Source organism: Falco rusticolus, chromosome 8 (genome assembly GCF_015220075.1).
Source record: "Falco rusticolus isolate bFalRus1 chromosome 8, bFalRus1.pri, whole genome shotgun sequence".
NCBI classification, from domain to species: Eukaryota; Metazoa; Chordata; class Aves; order Falconiformes; family Falconidae; genus Falco; species Falco rusticolus.
In genome coordinates, this window is record NC_051194.1 from 46,137,096 (window position 1) to 46,154,781 (window position 17,686).

At 46.1% G+C, this 17,686-nt stretch overlaps 2 protein-coding genes across 7 annotated transcripts in view; both read right to left on the minus strand.

Annotated features, from left to right (window-relative positions):
* The window catches only part of WIPF1 (WAS/WASL interacting protein family member 1), a 55,630-nt gene extending 55,443 nt beyond the window's left edge, over positions 1-187 (minus strand). For 2 of the 3 annotated variants that reach the window (XM_037397316.1, XM_037397315.1), the window contains exon 1: positions 55-187. The gene's annotated coding sequence lies outside the window, so the exon portion shown is untranslated. The remainder of the gene's footprint in view (positions 1-54) is intronic. The other variant, XM_037397314.1, reaches the window with a different exon arrangement.
* A 6,120-nt stretch (positions 188-6,307) lies between these two features.
* On the minus strand, positions 6,308-17,141 carry CHRNA1 (cholinergic receptor nicotinic alpha 1 subunit). Of its 4 annotated transcripts, XM_037398533.1 has the most exons (10): positions 16,936-17,141; positions 16,487-16,662; positions 13,774-13,919; positions 13,585-13,629; positions 13,040-13,149; positions 12,667-12,862; positions 11,782-12,019; positions 10,423-10,646; positions 8,894-9,133; positions 6,308-6,936 (listed from the first exon to the last, which is right to left on the minus strand). In XM_037398533.1, the coding sequence occupies exons 2-10, from the start codon at positions 16,524-16,526 to the stop codon at positions 6,805-6,807; spliced, it is 1,371 nt and encodes a 456-aa protein (XP_037254430.1). In that variant the 5' UTR covers positions 16,527-16,662; positions 16,936-17,141; the 3' UTR covers positions 6,308-6,804. The 4 variants fall into 4 exon arrangements, with proteins under 4 accessions (XP_037254430.1, XP_037254432.1, XP_037254433.1 ...); XM_037398535.1 differs by lacking the exons at positions 13,774-13,919; positions 16,487-16,662 and adding an exon at positions 16,365-16,486; XM_037398536.1 differs by lacking the exon at positions 13,774-13,919 and having other exon boundaries at positions 16,365-16,662.
* Between the last annotated feature and the right edge of the window lie 545 nt (positions 17,142-17,686).

Sequence of the window (17,686 nt, forward strand, 5' to 3'; positions counted from 1 at the left end):
GCCCAGTCCGCGCCCCACCCCCCCCCCGGGCGCTGGAGCCCCGCGCCCCCTTACCGCGCTCCGGGCGGGCTACGCGGCGGGAGGGGACGGCAGCTCCCCCCGGCGCTCCAGCCGCTGCGGCGGCCGGGACATGTTGGGCCGGGCGGCTATTTATAGCGGCAGGAAGCGGCGCGGCGCGGCTCTGGGGCGCCGCTCCCCCGCCGCCCGCGCCGCCGCACATGCCCCGGGCCCGCAGCGCGGGGGGCGGCCGGCCCGGGGGGGTCCCGGTGGGCGTTCGCCCGCCCCGCCGCCGTTGCCCCCGGCTGGCAGGCTTGGCTCGGCCCGAGCGGGGCTTTTCCGCCGGGTGATCCTTCCCAGGCGGCCGGGGGGTGCGGGTGAGGGCCGTGCCCCCCGCCCCGACCTGCGGCCCTTCTGTCCCGGGTGTGCGCTGGCAGCTAAACCCAGTTGGAGTTAGCGGGATAACTGCGTTACAGGGAAGGGGCTTCAGGTCCCCGAGTGCTACCACCTGAACCGCCTGAGCTGCCAATGTTGGCAGCGCTTCCAGGGATTCACCCCGCCGAAACCCCACGGGTCGCCCGGCAGTGCCCGTTGCCCGTGCAGCCAGCCCTGCTGTCCGCAGCCTCTCGGCCGCAGGGAGCGTCGGGGCAGGGAGGTGCCGGGTGCTCACTGCGCCTGCTGGGCCCTTGCCTCGGCCTTCTGGGGCGGCCGCAGCCCCCACAGGCCATGCAGCAGGGTCCCCTCGCACCCCAGCTCCCGGAGCCCTGCTTGTCCGCAAAGCTCTCATCGTTTTCCCTACCTGCCTCCCATGGCCTCGATAGCAGCCGGCAGGGGAGGGGTAGTGGAGCTTGGGGAATGGCAAGGCAGCAGGCAGACACACGCGGTAGAGTACAAACGTAATTAAACAGTGGGAAAGAGGTACTTGCTTTTTCCCTTTTAAGGTTTGCAGTATGCCGAGGTGTGGGAAGGTCAATTACCCCTCTCCACATGATGCCCCAAAAGGCATTTGTGCTTCTTACCTCAATTAGCTCACGCAGAGATTGCCTTGCCAGACAAGCAATAGACTCTGCTTCCTTTTCCCTCTCAGCTTGTCTAAGTTTTCTAGAAACTTATGTTAATGTTTTTGGGTCCAGCACTGAGGTCTTGAATGAGAAAATGCCCAAAGCATCACTAATAGAGTAGCTTAGGCAGGTAGGAGCAAAGTGTGGAGGGCGAGAGCCGTGCCCCAAGTGCCCGTTTGAGCCAACACATGGATCCCACACGCTTTTGTCTCTGTAGAATTTCACAAGCTGGAGGTATTTGAATGTTTTTTGTTTACTCGGTGCATGAATACAGTCCAGCCCAGCAGCTACATAACACTGTCATTTAAAATATATGAAGGTTAGGGACAGGTGTCCTGAAGAACTTAAATGTATCCTTGATTCACTTGTAGCAACATGTCCCAGCAAGGTTACTCAGTCTTGAGCTAACCTGCTACAACTTAACTTTCATGTTAAGACACAGCATTATGGTGAGACACGCTGTCCTAAGAGCAATGGCATTGCCGATTTGCCTTCAGTGTGAGGTTTCAAACCTCGCCAGGCTTTTATGTAGGTCATTTCTCTGTTTCTGTGTCATTGCATGCTTGGAGCAGTAGAAGATGGACACAAAAACAGGGACAATTTTTTTTCTCTCTCTACCCACTTCTGACCCATGCACACAACATAGATTAGCTTGCAAGCAAAAATTATGGAGCTCACAAATGGAAAAACTGCAGGTACCCTGTGTTTACTGTCTTTACAGACTTAAAGCTCCCTAAAGAGGGTCACAAATCCACATGAGGTTCCTAAGCACGGCATACTGCATTTGGGTCATCGGTTAGCTGAAAAGTCACGTAGAGGGAAACAGCTTCCGCTTGCCTCCGTACTGGGGGAATACCATGTGATGTATTTATTCCAGGCTCCATATGGAATAAATAGCAAACACTGATACAGATCTGCTTGGCTGTTAGAAGTTGGGAAGACATGCTGTGATGGGAGATGTGTGCTGGGATGATGGGAAATGGTGACAGCCCTTGCTAGGAAAGAGTTCTCCCTTTATGGGGAATCCACCAAGTGACCCATGATCACTGTGCTGCGGTAGCCTACAAACTCCTTTGGAGTTGCCCGCTGGTCAGTCTGGGCTGTCACATGGTAACAAGTGAAGTTGTCCTGCCCTTGTTGTAGATAACCCACCTATAGCCAACAGAACTCAGCAGGGCTCTTGCAATGCGTGTGGAAAAGTTTGCTTGCAGGTAGGCTGTTTTCCATAGCTCTGCCAGTCTTAGATACTTTATCAAGGGGCTGAAGTATGGTTGCTTTAGAGAATCTTTTGCAAAGCAGTGCGTGGTTACACCCTCTGCAGTTTGGATCTGATTTCCAGAAAGGGAGAAGGTATTCCAGAGCATTGTTAGAAGTCAGCATCTGTGCAACATTCATCTGAGAGAATCTTGGGAGACTGTACTAATTTCAGTTTTTCAGGAAAAGAAAGAGAGAGAGAGGGAATTTGCACCCAGGATCATGCCTGGGAACCTGGAGGCTGTGCTAGACTTCATCTACCACTAGTAAACATATGAAAACGAGACGCCTTGCAACTGGATCCAAGCACAGCAACCTTCTAAAAGCATCCAAAGTTAAAAGCATTTCTGATGTGCTAAACTATCGGTGACTTTAAAGGCAACATCTTGCATGCTGCCATACCAGAAAACAAACTTTTCAGGGAGGTAATGCGCTTCCTTTCTCCAACAGCAGCACAGTGTTTATGCACTTTGCGGGTCCTGTGTTACACAGACTCTTTTGCCCTGCTGTCCCTACCCGCTGTGGTCTGCTTCAGCTGTGGAAACAGGAACTGCTGAGTCAGCATGCTGATGAAACTCACACTGCTTTCACACATCTCTGGGGAGTTGGCCACAGCAAAGAGGTTGGCAGCAACTTTATCCTGGAGAAAAAATGAGTACTTAAATTGTCTTACAATTGCCTGAAGCAATAATCTGATTTCTTAAAAACTCCCAGACTGAAGAACTGAGCTCCCAGGACCTGAGCGTGAGTTGCAGGTGAATGATCACACCTGGCATACACAATGTCATGATCAAGCATTTAGAGTTCAGGGAATGTCATTTTTCTGCGTGCTCTGTTGATCAGCTCAACTGTTTTACGAAGCCGAGATCCAACTGTCTGAATAGACAGAATAAGGCCATCAAGTTTAGCTCATCTGCCTAGTGAGGATGGAGAGCAGCAGCCTGTTCTGATTACAGACTCATGCAGAGGTGAAATTGCTCCCTTGGAGCTGGTACAAGGTAATGGACTTTAAAAATTCAAATAACCTCCTCAGAAGGGTCAGGTCTCCTGAACAGCACAAGTGCCAAAGGGGAAAGAGATTTTGGGGGTGACTGCATCTCTGAGAGCAAAATATCCGTGGCACAGTGGAAAGTAGCTGAAGGTCAGCTGAAGGGAGGGGAAAGGGAAAGTTCATTGCCAAATTGTTTGAAAACTGGAAAAAGAATCAGACTGAAAAAGATGGAGAAGTTCCAGAGAGCTATTCTATTAAGGACATAAACAGAGTGTTATCAACAAGCTCAAAGTGAACAAATGCAGCTTTAGTAGCAAGAAGATGGCAGTTAAAAGAGGGACAAGGTGACTACTCAGGGTACTATCACTATAAAAGCAATGCCGCCTCACCCAGAAGCCTCTGGTCTGCCTTCATTTAAATGAGGGCTGCTTACTTCAGCACTACAGTATTTGCATTTCATTAGTGTTTACACTTATTTGAGAAGTTTAACAACGACCGTGTGAGGCCTGTTTCTTGTTTTGCTTATCATGAGAGTTGTTAGTCAAAGCTCATTTTCATTTCATGATTGTTAGTCAAATTTGCCTGTTGAAGGCGATGAGGCAGCAGAGACACACTGTGGGTCGCACAAGTATCATCCAGGACCATCTCCCTGGGGCCGCTGGCGCTACTACCCCTGTACAAGAGGAAAGTTTAGTGTTAAGATCGCAGGGAGAGACTACAGTGCTGTAAATGAGAAATCATTAGACAATATGTACTTATACATTGACAGCAAATTATCTTTGACAGTGACAGCACATTTACAACCTCCAAAGCTACTATTTTAGCAGGTGTACAGATGTACTATATTAAAAGGACAGTAACACATAAGAAAAGTAGTCTGTATGTAGGTAAGGGTACTTTCTTTCAGTAGATGGATACTGGTAACAGAGGATGTTAGTGGTACGCAAGAAAAATATCACAAAGGTGAGCTGGGAACAGATAATAAAGAAGACTGCGACAGTCTGAGTATTCAAAGCAAACAAAAAAAAAAGATGCAGATGAGCTGTCTTCTAAAGTGTGCTTATTGATGTTTGGAGGACCACTTGTTCGGAGGGTCAGAGTACAGTGCCCGGATTCTGCAGCCTGGGAAGGGAAGTTGTTAGCATTTACTTTTGCCTGGTGTCACATCTTTAGAGATGCGAGTAGTTCATCAAGACTCAGAGCAATAGGAAGGCAGAAGGTTTGCTGTGCCCATAAGACAGATCAAACTACCACAAATAAAAATTTTCAAATAAATAATTCCAAAACTTTTTCTGAGGAAGTGGAAGGAAAACACTGCAATGTGGTGGTTAGCTGTGTATGAGGAGAGCTGGAGCAGCAAGCAGGCAGGCACACATGTGTGCACGCGTGCACCCTGGCACACAAATAGGTGGAATTTGGAGGCCAAGATCCAGATCTGCCTTGAGGAAGCTGAACAAAAATAGTGTGGATGTTCACCATGAATCTTGTTACTTGATGTTTATTTTTAATGCTAAGATGCAACCACACGCTGCTCTAAGAGGATTGTTCTGTCCATTTCAGTGCCAGTCACAGTCTCCCAAATTAAGTCCCAGGCACTGTTACATCGCAGCTTAGTTCATCATGAGCCAGGGAGCTGTGTGACTCCCTCCAGGGGCTGAGAGCTGAGAAGTCACACTGGAGATCAACAGAGCTGAGCAAGCACTCCATGTGTCAGCAGAGGTTTCACCCAGCATACATCCTTGGCAATCATTTACAGGGTTAATGATCATCTAGGGAGGCAAAGATTACCATCAACTAAACCCTAAGAGCTGAGCAGAGCATTAGGAGTGATCGATTGCCCCCGACAAACTGTTTGCTCTGCTTAGGACTGCAGCTCACCAAAACGTTGTCCAGCAAACACTAGCAATAGTGGAAGTATTGCACAAGTGCCTAATTTTCCCTGCAGAGCGCTTCAAATCCCAGTCATCTGCAGGCATGACACATTCCTGCAGAGCATTAACATAATACAATTTATTCTATTAAACTCACAGCAAATTATTTACAGCTGTTAGCAAAGTAGTCGTATTGGCTTGGACAACCAGCTGGGAGAGATGAGTGAGTAACTTGTATCAGTTGCCCCACCTCTCCTTATTTTTGAGAAAAATAGGCAGCACTGCTGTATTATTGAAACACACATAGGCTTGTTGCTTATGCTGAGCGGACTAAAATCCAAAGGTCTTTGGCCAAAAGCAGCACTACTTCCTTTTAGCCACTAGAGCGCGCTGCTGCTCAACATTTGAATAAAGTTTGGGTCATGGGTGTCGCTCGGAGGAGGTGTCCTGGCGTTTTGTCGTGCGTAAGTAGCACGGAGATCCACGCATTCCCTAGGAATGATCTTTGTGATGCTGTCTCCGACTGTAATGCTCAAGATCTATTTCAGCAGGGCAGGAAACAGTTTTCAGGGAACAGAGAGAATTGTATTTAAGATGTCATACTGAGCATCCCCAGATTTGAAGCTGCCCCCAGATTAGTCATCACTCAAAACGGAGAGTGGAAACCAACCTTCCCGAAGCAGAACAGAACAAGTACAGAGATTATCCTATGGGTATCGTCCTTTCCCCTCTGGCCTAAACTTTTCCCTTAGGATGCAATTGCAGAACATCTCTGTTGACAACTGAAAATCCTGAGAATTAATACATAATGAGTGTGGGGCTTCATATAATGAGTAATGTACTAAGTAAAGCTAATGCAGGCAAAAATAAGAGGGCAGTGACTGCAACAGTCACTGGGATGCCTGATGGTCACAGAGCAAGGCTCAGTGATAAAACAGGGAAAAAAGATCCTTCTCTACAAGTCCTTTACCATGGAACTAGGTAGCAGAAAATACCCGTGGGTATTTTTTACCCACTGGCTGAGGCTGGATCCTTCCCACAGTAAGGAACAGTCCCTCCTCTTTGCTGCATCAAGAGTTTCTACAGGTAGAGTCGCATATGACAGTCAGTCATTTCAGATTTATACACGAAAATCAAGTGCTTAAGCATGGAGTTTGAGATATTTCTGTTGGTTACATCTAGTGTTACAAGAGGAGTCATTTGTGACTCTGCCAACACAAAAACCACAGAGCAGATATTGAAACCAGCTTGAATGCTAGAGTTGGATACAGATTTACAGCTCAGCTGAAGCTCATTACAGTGCTATTGATTTCACTAGAATTGTATCTGTGGGTTACAAAGTCAGACAGTCTTATTAATACATTAACATTTTTAATAAATGGTGAAATGGATCAAAACCTGGCTGACAGACTTTCAGTCTACCAGCAATGCAAGCATTTCTTTTTGGCAATGAAATGCCACTGAGCAGCAGCTCAGAAGTGCTAAGCATGAAGCCTTACGTTTTATTATCCCTATTCTTTCCCAGCAGGGACCAATTCCTGTCCGTGAAACTTTCGGAGGCTGGCCAGGTTTTGATGGTTAAGATGCTTTCAGATGCTGACCAGGGTAGCAAATAGTTTCCAGTTGATGTTCATCCTTGCTGGTTTAATTCAATAAGGCGACCAGCAAACACAGCTAATGTTCCTATAATACAAACTAGCATAAATATGCCAAGAAGAAGATGATCAACCACCATCGCAACAAACTTCCATTCTTCTGCAGCCTGGGAAAGAAACAAAGGAGATGGTAAAATCTTCAGATCCATGTTTGTTATGGGCATTCTTGTAATTTACTGTCTGGAGCAATAGAAAGGCTCTTCCTCAAGTTCCACTATTATTATGCAAAAAAATACGAATTTCCTTCTCAAAAGCAGGTCAGTGAGTGGTTCAGCGAGCCTGAGCAACCTAAAAATGCAAGTCTCAAGACTAAACTGCTTAGAAACCTGGCAATTTGGTGAACAATTTCATCCAAAAGAAATGCTGAAAAGCTTAATTTTTACGCAAATCCTTGCTTTTGAAAGAGAGTTTAAAACACTGAAAGTAGCACACTTAGTTTGACACAACTGGCTTTTGTTTTTCCATTGTTTTTTTATTCCTATGGGATATCTAAGCAATTTCCATTAATTTAGCTCTAGTCCCCGCTTTCCATGCCTAGTATACACTCTAAGGTCTGGGAAAACCTTCTTGGTAGCTCCCTCAGTCTTTTTTCCAGTTGTGGGACACCGTGAACCACTTGCTCTGCAACTGTCTTTTCACTGGATGCTTTCGGTGGGAACCCAGCACTGTAAAAGTGAGCAGAATGCAAGGTGCTAAGTGCAGCAGGGCTCAGGATTTCCACCCTGTAACTCTGCTGTCCAGGGTGACACGTACTGGCCCAAGGCACCCTCTACTTTTAGCCTTAGTTGCCCCACAAGCAAAGGCTGTTGTCATTTATCTAAAGGACACTAGTATCTGTACTGTTTTGAGGTGGCTCATAAGTGAACACAATGAAGCGGCAGCTTTCAGAAGCCACAGCCTTCAGTTTATTTGGGGAACGTGAATTTTGAACCCCGCTGGAAGTGATATCAACAGTGCCCAGATGACACAAGCGGCTGGGCTCCACTTCCGAAGGGAGGACTTGCCAGCAACCAGACACTCCTTGTAAGTCTAGGAGGAAGTGAAGCTCAGAGATGCTGAAGCCATGCCAGTCCTGCTGAGGGTAACGCTTTATCTGCAGAGAGGCATAGGAGTCACGGGGAACATGACACTACAGTCAGAGCCATTCCACATGCTCCAGGAATTTGGTCACAGGAACAAACACCGCGGTGTAAATCCTGCCCATGGGAAGGAGACACCTCCTTCTCAAGAGCATGGGCCAAATTATTGTCCCAGAGAACTCTCTCCCTGTCTTCAGGCTAGCCTGCAGCTCAACAGAAAAAGTCTCTGATCATTTAAAGGTGAAGTACCGACACTGATTCACCAGTGCAAAAGCTGTGTGAGCTGTGATAACTGAAATAAAAGAGGGGATTAATTGCACTGAATGTGCTAGAAGGAGGCAGAGCTAGGTTTTCCCGGGGAACACTGCCATATGGGACTCTACACGCATTTATCCTTCCTTTGGCTTGCAATGTGGAAAAAGTCAGTAATCAGAGCCGTGCATGACGCGTTTCACTTGCAGGGACTACTTGTAGCATTCAGGAATAAACCAAAACCTTATCAAAATTGGAATTATCGTTTGTAAGTCACATTTAACACTTCTCCAATAAAACTACTAGCCTTTTGGAATTCTCCTTGCTTCCCAGCTTTTCAAAAGTGATGAGAACTTGCTTGCTTGCAGGGGGGAGATGCCCAAGTGGGAGGCTGGAGGAATGTGTTTTGGAACTTGCTTACAGATCCTGAAACTGGTTTGCTACTCACAGACACTCCATCTCTATAGCTTTGCATACTACATTTAGAAAACCATAGCACTGACACTTCCCCCCCCCCCCCCCGCTTTTTGGGGGGCCAAGATCCAGTTGCCACCTATGACAATTATCTGTTGCTCCTTGTTGACTGCATCAAGGGGAGAAGACTGCTCCCTGCTAAGCAAGCTAAACGAGGGCTTGGAGTGGTTTAGTGAGGCAGGGGTATTTTGCAAAAAAAAAAAAAAAAGATGTAGCAATTTGAAAGCAAGCAGCAAATCATGCACAAAAAATGCCTTACATTACTGGCTTCTTGGTCCGATTTCATCGTTTCTGCAATGTATTTGATTCCCTCTATAGCATTTCTCACATCTGGATTTTTGGTAAGTGGGGAGTAGAAGTTGACAGGTACAGAACCTGGCTTCCCAGAAATTTCAGAAATATCAATATCTTCTGCAAAAATATTTTTGTCTTGTTTATCCCTGGATGGTCGTTTCATTGTAGAGAAAAACATGATGTTTGGGATTGTGTCAATAAAGATCTGAAAACAAAGAGGGAGAAGACAACAGTTGCTGGTCTGCAGGGCTGTGCTACAGATGCAGCTGTGTACGGAACAAAGGCAAGCCTCTCCGGTCCCAGGCTGCTTCCCGCTGGATCAGCTACAGATTCCCTCTCAGAGTATGTCACAGTCCATGCCTCAGGCACACTGGGGCTTTTGTGAGACTCGTGTCCTGGGGCAGATGGAGTCACCCACAGGCCTGTCACATGTTTTCTGCAACCCATTTCCCCCTGCCATATAGCCAACATCTACACTTGAAGGGGGGCGCGACGTCCCAGAGCATACCCCAGCTAGCGTGAGCTGATGGAGCTCTATCAGTGTAATTTGGAACATATTGCTTATGAATCTGGCTTGGGGAATGGACTACAAAGGATCTCTTTTGCCTACTTACATTTGACTTTACTATTACAAATGTTTGTTATACATGTGTATAAGGTTTACAGTATTTTCCTTTGGAATAACAGAGGTTTGCTGCCAGAGCAATTTTAGACACTGTTTGCCTGTTGAAATCTCCTTTCTGCAGGGATTGTTTGTGCTGCTGAGCGAATCTGATGTAAGCTGTAGCCTTAAAAGTATAATTAGAAATACACAGAACAATCTCCTATTCATGCCATGGTTTAATATGAACCCAGGCAGGCTTAAAAAAGGAAGAATAACTGAATGGATCCTCTTTGGTACCGTCTCCCTAGCAAGGAACTTTGACGACAGGCATCCTATTTTTTGTACATTTTGCGGTTACGGTTTAGACCAGGATCTAGCAAGGATCTCCCTGCTTCTGAATGTCTGCAGAACAACTATATTTCCTGGAAAAGTAGAGAGTTTGTATCTTTTGCTAATCTGCGTTTTGCAAAATGGGACGCTGAACACGGGTACCCCCAACGGCCTCGGTGCTCTGCACTCAGGCAGGCTGGTGAACTCGGCCACTGGCAGGCAGCAGTGCTCTGCAGTCGGGTGGAGAATTAGACCAGGAAATACGATCTGAGCTGAGCTGGACATTTTCTTCTCCCTGTACCTTGAGCTGCCCGTGTTTTGCCTCATCTGTCCCCTGCAAGACTCTACCCCAGTGGTCAATTTTGTGACTTAAAGGAGTGCTTTAGCAGTCTTGCTGACTTTATGCGCAGCTAAGTAGTAAACACTGGCTCTTGCGGCTAGAGAGATTTAACATGATGCATTTACTTCCTCTATTCCTGTTGACTTTTATTAGAAAACCTGTCAATAAAATATGGAGTACTCAGTGAAAACCAGGAAACATGCAAAGCCATAGAGCTTACCTTCCTGACCCAGGGCGGCATGGTGTGAGTGCTTGGGGAGCGGTGGTGGGTGTTGATGACGATGACCGTGATGATGATTGAAGCAATGACAAACACCATTGTAAACAACATGTATTTGCCTATCAGAGGCACTGCACTGGAGGTGGAGGGAATCAGCTCCACAATGACCAGAAGGAACACAGTCAAAGACAGCAGGACAGAGATGCTGAGTGTCATTTTCTCACCTGTCATGCAAAAAAAAACCAACCACCAAACCAAACTAAAACTGAACAAAAAAATCATCGTTGCTCTTATCATTCAGTACAGAGCATATTTATTTGAGAAGATAGGATGTGGACAATGACTATACACATAAACATGTGTGTGTGCATCTGGAGTGCTGTCATCTCTCCCTGCATTCATAGCAGTAACTAGGCTGGCCAAACCTGAGCACCTAACATAGCATCAGCTCCAGCATTAAGGTGGGAATCACCAGATGTGACTGGGCTGAGGTACGGGTGATGGATACGGAAAGCTCCCTTGCCAGGAGCACTGTATCGGCTGTGCATTTTGAATGATGAAGTACGGGCACCTGATTAATGATTGCTCCACAGGCTCCTGAGGGTTTGCTCGCCTTACTTTCTGGCCGGCTCATGCTGGGCTGAGTGGGCAGACAGAAATCACATCTGACACCAGAGGTCAGCCGCTATTTGAGATTTTCTGTATGTAGGATGTCAAAAATGAATGATAAACCATGATTCACACATCTTTTTTCTACCCAGTTCAAATTTATAGAAAGTTTTCCATTGAAAAAAACAAATACAACATAGAAGGGACTTCATGAAACGAAGCAGTAAAAGAAGCTGACACAGGGTGAAATGAATGAAGCAGGAGAAATGGTTGCAAGGAGCAAGAGCTGCTCAGCAGGGACAAAGGAGGCCAGAGTAGGCCAGGATTACTCTTCGTGTCACACAATGTAATTAATGTGCATTAACAGATAAAAAGCTCTCTGCTCGAACACAGGGCAGAAGGGCCTCAGTCACCCCTGTGTGCTCACTTACTACATGTTGTACTAACACACTAACTACCTATGGCAAAACTTAAAAATCAGCCAGCTAAATCTTTGTTTTGAAGAAGTTAACTGGATAGTTGATCAGTGATTTCTGTGGCAAATCAGCCCAATTTATTTATACCAATAGTTCCAGCTTTCAGCGCTTTCCCTTTATTTGTGGAATTTTTTGAGCCATTATTTTGAGCTGAAATGTCCAGTTTTAGTAAGCGCTGCCCTTCAGGTTGGCTGGTGGTTTCAAATACTGAGAATTTCTCAGAAACTTGTTAAGAAGCAATTTCTATGGCAGTAGAATGAATAAATTTACATACCTGAATCTGTGGGTAGGTAAAAAACTAACCCAGTTAAAAAGGAGAAGAGCAGGCAGGGAATGATGACATTCACGATGAAGTAGAGAGGCAGGCGCTGCATGAGGAAGTGGTAGGTGATATCCAGGTATGGGGTGTCAGGGCAGCAGGCGTAGTAGACCCAGTGCTTCCAGCCGCGGTAGTCCTTCATCACCCACTCCCCACTCTCCATGAAGTTACTCAGATCTGGCCGATCACTCTCCTGACAGCAAAAAAAATGCGACTTCTTAATTTGAGATGTTCTGAACAACTTCAAAACTTGGCAGTCGCTCGGGAACAGGATTCAAAATAACTTAGGCACTTCATGTATTTTTGTGAGCAAACCACTCTTGTTTATGTTATTTTGCCTTAGAATCTCATCCTCTACATGGCATTCAACTAAACATTTTTTTTATACTATCAGTCAGGGATAGTCAAATAAAGAGGAAGACTGACTAAATATTTACAGACAAAAGACATACCTGAGGGGACAGGGAAAGAGTCCTTGGAAACAGAAAGTCATGAGCAGAGAAAAAGTACACACACACATACGAAAAAAAAAAAAAAAAAAGCAAACAAAAAAACCCCAGCCGAAAGCAGAACAGGCAGCACCATAAGGAGTGATGTGAAGCTGTCAGGGGATAGGCAGGTAGGAGGCTGCTAGGGCACAGCAATTACACGTATGTAGAATTTTAGAAGCCAAACCAGGAAATTTTGTGCTAGATCTACCAATAAGGCTTTTATACTTCACAGGTAGGGCCTGCTTGATTTTCAGTCACAACAAGGTTATATTCCACTCTAAATCCGAGATTTCCCTGAAAACATATCCAGGTCTTTACTGCTTTTCTCAATTACAAACTCTTTGCTTACCGGGTTAATAACAACCATTGTACCGTCATACGTCCAAGTTCCCAACTTCATACTGCAGTTCTGCTGGTCAAAGGGGAAGTGCGTGACTATAATTTCACAGTAACTTTTAAAAATAGCTGGTGGTGTCCAGGTGATCAGGCCCGTGTGCTCCAGAAGGACTTTGGTGTATTTAACAATGGCAAAATCACCATCTGCGCTGCAGAAGGAATGAGGACATTAACAGCAATATGGATTTCTCTGGCTGCGGATCAGCTGGTCCCCCCAGTGCCATCATACCTGCTCCTGGAGAAGCTTGCTCTGAGGCACGCTACCCACCAGCATGGTGCCCAGGGCAGAGCCATCCCCCCCTCCCCAGGCAACCGGCACCCCTTACTTGTTGTAAAGAACAAGGTCTGGCCGCCAGATATCATCTGAGGGAATGCGGATTTTTTTCACGCCACCATAGTCATCTGGATTCCACTTGAGGTTGACGTCTGTCCATTGCTAAAGAGGGAGGATTTCAGCCACTGAGAGCCTCTTCCCGTGTTTCTGGGGGTAGTTTTGGTACTTCCTAGAAACATGCACCTCCCTTGCTTTGGGACATACAGGTAAGCATAAACATACACTAGTGGGACCCCCAGCCAATTTTTTTTACATTGACCTAAACTTTGGTTTAAGAAGATTGTTTTAAAAAAAAAAAGAAATACATATAGAAAATAAGTATACCAGAAGTCTACTATCTGAAATACAATGCATAATGCTTTTTCTAAGACTCTTAGAGTTTAGCGCATTTTGTTCTTGAGACTCCAAAAAGAAGAAAGGCTCTGCTAGCTGATCTGCCTGTCCAAGCTGCCCCTGAAAGTATGACAGAGTAATTAATTCCTGTGTCCAATGCATTTATTTGACTTGGATGAAACGGTTGGCAATATTTAGAATTACCTGTTTGAGGCGTACGTTGGTTGTCACAATCTGATTTACTTCATCCTTTAAAAAAAAAGAAAAAAGAAAAGGCAGTAGCAGTAAAAATCAGGATTAAAGGAAAAAAAATCCTTTCCTTAGAAAAGTGACACCATTTGACATTATCACGTGAGTCAGAGGTTCAACATGTACCACATGTTCATACCGTACCACACTAATAAGCTGAATGAGCTGCAGCCCGACAGTGACGACGACAGCGTCACGATGGTCCTCCACTGGGCGCACCACCTTGTTGTAGTCCCTGAACAAGTCCTCGACGAGGCGAGTCTCGTGTTCATAGCACAGGGCCAGCCCAGCTGTAGAACAGCAGGGTGGGATCAGTGAGACGGGACAGGGAACAGGCTACAGCACCCTCAGCCCGCGGTGGGCCTGAGGGAGATACTGTCAACAGCAGCTGCTGGTGGTGGGCTGACGCAGAGTCCTCTGTGACTCCTCATTTCAGGCGTGCACCCTGTGCATTGCAAACACTGTCAGCAGGGATAACTACCTATCTGATCTGGAGGTCAGCTTAGGAGTAAGGCAAAACAGCCTCCAACCAGGAGATGAATGAAAAAAAATCACCATGATTGTGGACATCAGTCTGAGCATTAAGAATCTCCTCCAGGCTTTCCTGACCCGCGACTGTGCTTACATGCAATACTTGTGGACAGTTAAGCGCAGAGAATACCCATAATCAGGGATTTCAAATGTCTTCTCCACCTTCAGTTCCATGGACTTGCCTGTAACAGCAACATTAAAGGACAGGGCGAGGCACAACCGTCACTCAGGTGAAGGCACTGTCCAGACTCCTTGCATCTCAAGTCTAAGCAGAGCAAGAGCTCCTCTCCACAACGAGAGTTTCTCAGGTTGTGCTTGTGATGAGAGAGAAAGAAACCATTCACAATGTGGTCTGTCGGGGCGTAACCCCAGCCAGCAACACAGCCACTTGCTCGCTCACCCTGCCAGTGGGATGGGGAGGAGAATCGAAAAAGGTAAAACCCATGGGTTGAGACAAGAACAGTTTAATAATTGAAGTAAAATATAGTCCTACTACTATTACTACTGATAATAAATGTAATGAAAAGTGAGACAGCAAAAAGAGAAAGAGAAATAAAACTCAAGGAAAAAAACCTAAAAGAAGTGGTGTACCACACTGTTGCTCACCACCTGCTGACTGATGCCCAGCCAGTACCCGAGCAGTGATCTACCCCACCCTGGCCAACTGCTCCCCCACCCCCCATTTATATACTCAGCATGACGTCCCATGGTATGGAATATCCCTTTGGCCGGTTCAGGTCAGCTGTCCTGGTTGTGTGTGTCGTTGTCGTCGTCCGTCCCCCCCCCCCGCCCCCCCCCCAATTTCTTGTGCCCCTCCAGCCCTCTCGCTGGCAGGCCCTGAGAAACTGAAAAGTGCTTTGACTTGGTATGAACATCACTTAGCAACAACTAAAACATCAGCGTGTTATCAACATTATTTCCATACTAAATCCAAACCACAGCACTGCACTTGCTACTAGGAAGAAAATTAACTCTATCCCAGCTGAAACCAGGACAGGTCTCCTATTTCCCTCTCCTCAGGGAAGGTCTTAACCTGTCCCTGGAGAGCTCTGCCCACAGGCCGCTCAGGGTGACACACCAGTGGTCTGCAGAAGAGCCCCTGTAAGAACATCACGAGTGAAAATGGCAGGTGGCAGCTTTGTTTCGGTGCAGCTTTAGCAGCATGTATGTGTGGCATTGTGCTCCCAAGGGGCGAGGGCTCAGATTCCCATCTCACAGAAAAAACACGTTTCCAGATAGCCTGTTGCAGAATAAGCAGGCACATGTGTGCTCAGACTGTAGCCGCTTCACTGTTACAGGGGAGTAAAGCAAATGGAAGGGGGACTTGCGGATGTTTTTGTACATACCCCCCCTTAAAGGTAGTGAAAGGGAACAGAACAGCTGAGCCTTGCTGCAAGCATTTTTGGCAGATCCCATCCTTGCCTTCCCCTCTCTCAATTTGGACCCTGGGCCATTGAAGTCAACAAGAGTTTTGCTGCCGACTCCAACCTAAGCCAGCAATTCCCCTTGTTTCCTAATTGACTTTTCATCAGCTCCTTTTATATAGTTAAGCTTCTCGAGTTGCCAAGGGTTCTGTCTTGGCCTTCTCCTGCCATGAGATGACACTGAAAGACTGGGTTGCCATTGAGGAAAGCTGCCACAGGCAAGCACTACTTACTGCCCCTGCCAGGAGGCTGGGCTGTGGTGGGCAGGAGTTGTCTTTCAATTTTTAGGTTATGATCACAGCATCATGTCTAAGTCAAGCTCTTTGCCATGCTTTATTAATGCAATTAAAATCTTTCACATTGCTGCCTTCTGGAGTGGCTTGGTAGGAATTTAGTATACTGCTTGAATTTTGTGGAAAGTTTTTAGGATCACAGAATACTTATTCTTTTAAGAGACACTTTAAAAAAAAATTATCCTGGTACAACACATACAGTTGCAAATCAATTCTGCTTCCCTGTCAGTAGTACTACAACCTAATGACATTTCTGGTAATGAATTTTGACATTTCAAGTCATCTTCACTAGATTCTTCCGCACATTCTGAAATACATGTAGCACTAGAGTAAATGGGACCATAGCAAAACAATGACACAAAGAAAAAACATTTAAACACAAAACCTTCTCACTTCAGAGTATCTGGTGTCTGAAAATACAAACATCTGAGCTGTTACCAACACACTCCAAAGCTCTCATTTAAATGATGTGTTCATAAAACCTTACCAGTAGGACAGGCTTCTCCCAGAACACACATTCGCACATACCAATGTACACGCAAAGCCCTGGTCCTGCACACTCAGGAAGGAGCCGAACCCCGTTCAAGGCAACAGCTGGAACACCTTTACCTGTGGAGACGAGGAGGAGTACGCAATGGACCTTCGCCATCCCGGCTCCCTCTTGCTGCAGTCATACAGACAGAGGCACACGCAAAGCGCCTTTAAGGTCTCTTCAGAGGAGGGCTGTCCTGCCTCCTGCCAGGGTGCTGGCACAATATAACCTCCGAGGTATTGGCTTACAGCACCTGTTTTTGGGAAGGACAGCTGAGGGCCGCCGCACCACCCGCTCGGAAAGAGGAGCACAATGTGTTTCACCAGTCAAGTATCTTCTGCAGTTTACAGAAGGTCATTTTTTCTAAGTGGCAATGTGATCTGTGACTTAATAAACAAATGAATATATAAATAAAGATAAGAAAGAATTATCTGTAGAGTAACAGAATATCTTGGTGATGTCTTAGAAAATTCCCGAGCTGGAGACCCAAAGCTGCACATCACCTTTTGCGATCACAGTAACTTACCAGATCTGGGATTTGGTTTCTCCAAGGGAAAACAGATTGCAGTCATTTATTTCTGATGCACCCTCATCAGCGTACAGGCTGTGTGCTGGGATGAGACCAGTTCCTCTGCTCCACAGAGAGATGACAAATCTTTGAAGAATTGAACAAATACATTCAAGAGACATCCATCTCCTTGAATCTACTGGGATTTTCAGAAGGTACTCTGTAGAGTCCCCCTCTTGAAAGCTGTTAACTAACCTAAGTAACCTGAAGTAAGAGGGCAAACCCTCCCATGGATACCTATAGACTTATTGAACTGTGAAAGGCAAATATGACTGGTTTCTATAGTAGGGCAGATCCAGTGGATTCCTTCAGGGCATGCTAGTGCTTGCTCATTATTGTCAGAAATCACCTGGAAGAGGGGTAAGAAGTGAGGTATCTGGTAATAGGTCAGCTCTTCAGGCTAGAAGAATTATATATATATATAATATATGTATGATGACCTCCTCTGAGCTTACCAGTATCACTCAGGAACAAAATCTTGAGATAGTTCCATGAAGTGCTCCACAGCATAAGAAAAGCAAGTCCATCAGTTCCTAGGGAAGGAGATGAAGTAAACAGGAAAGATGCCACTATAAACCCACGGTGCCCTGAGTGCTCTTTGCAGTTCTGGTACTCTGGTTTCATAAGGAGACTTGGAAAAGGCCCAGGAGAAAGAGAACAATGACATCCACGGTACAAACTGGCTTCCATACCTGGAACAGATAGATAG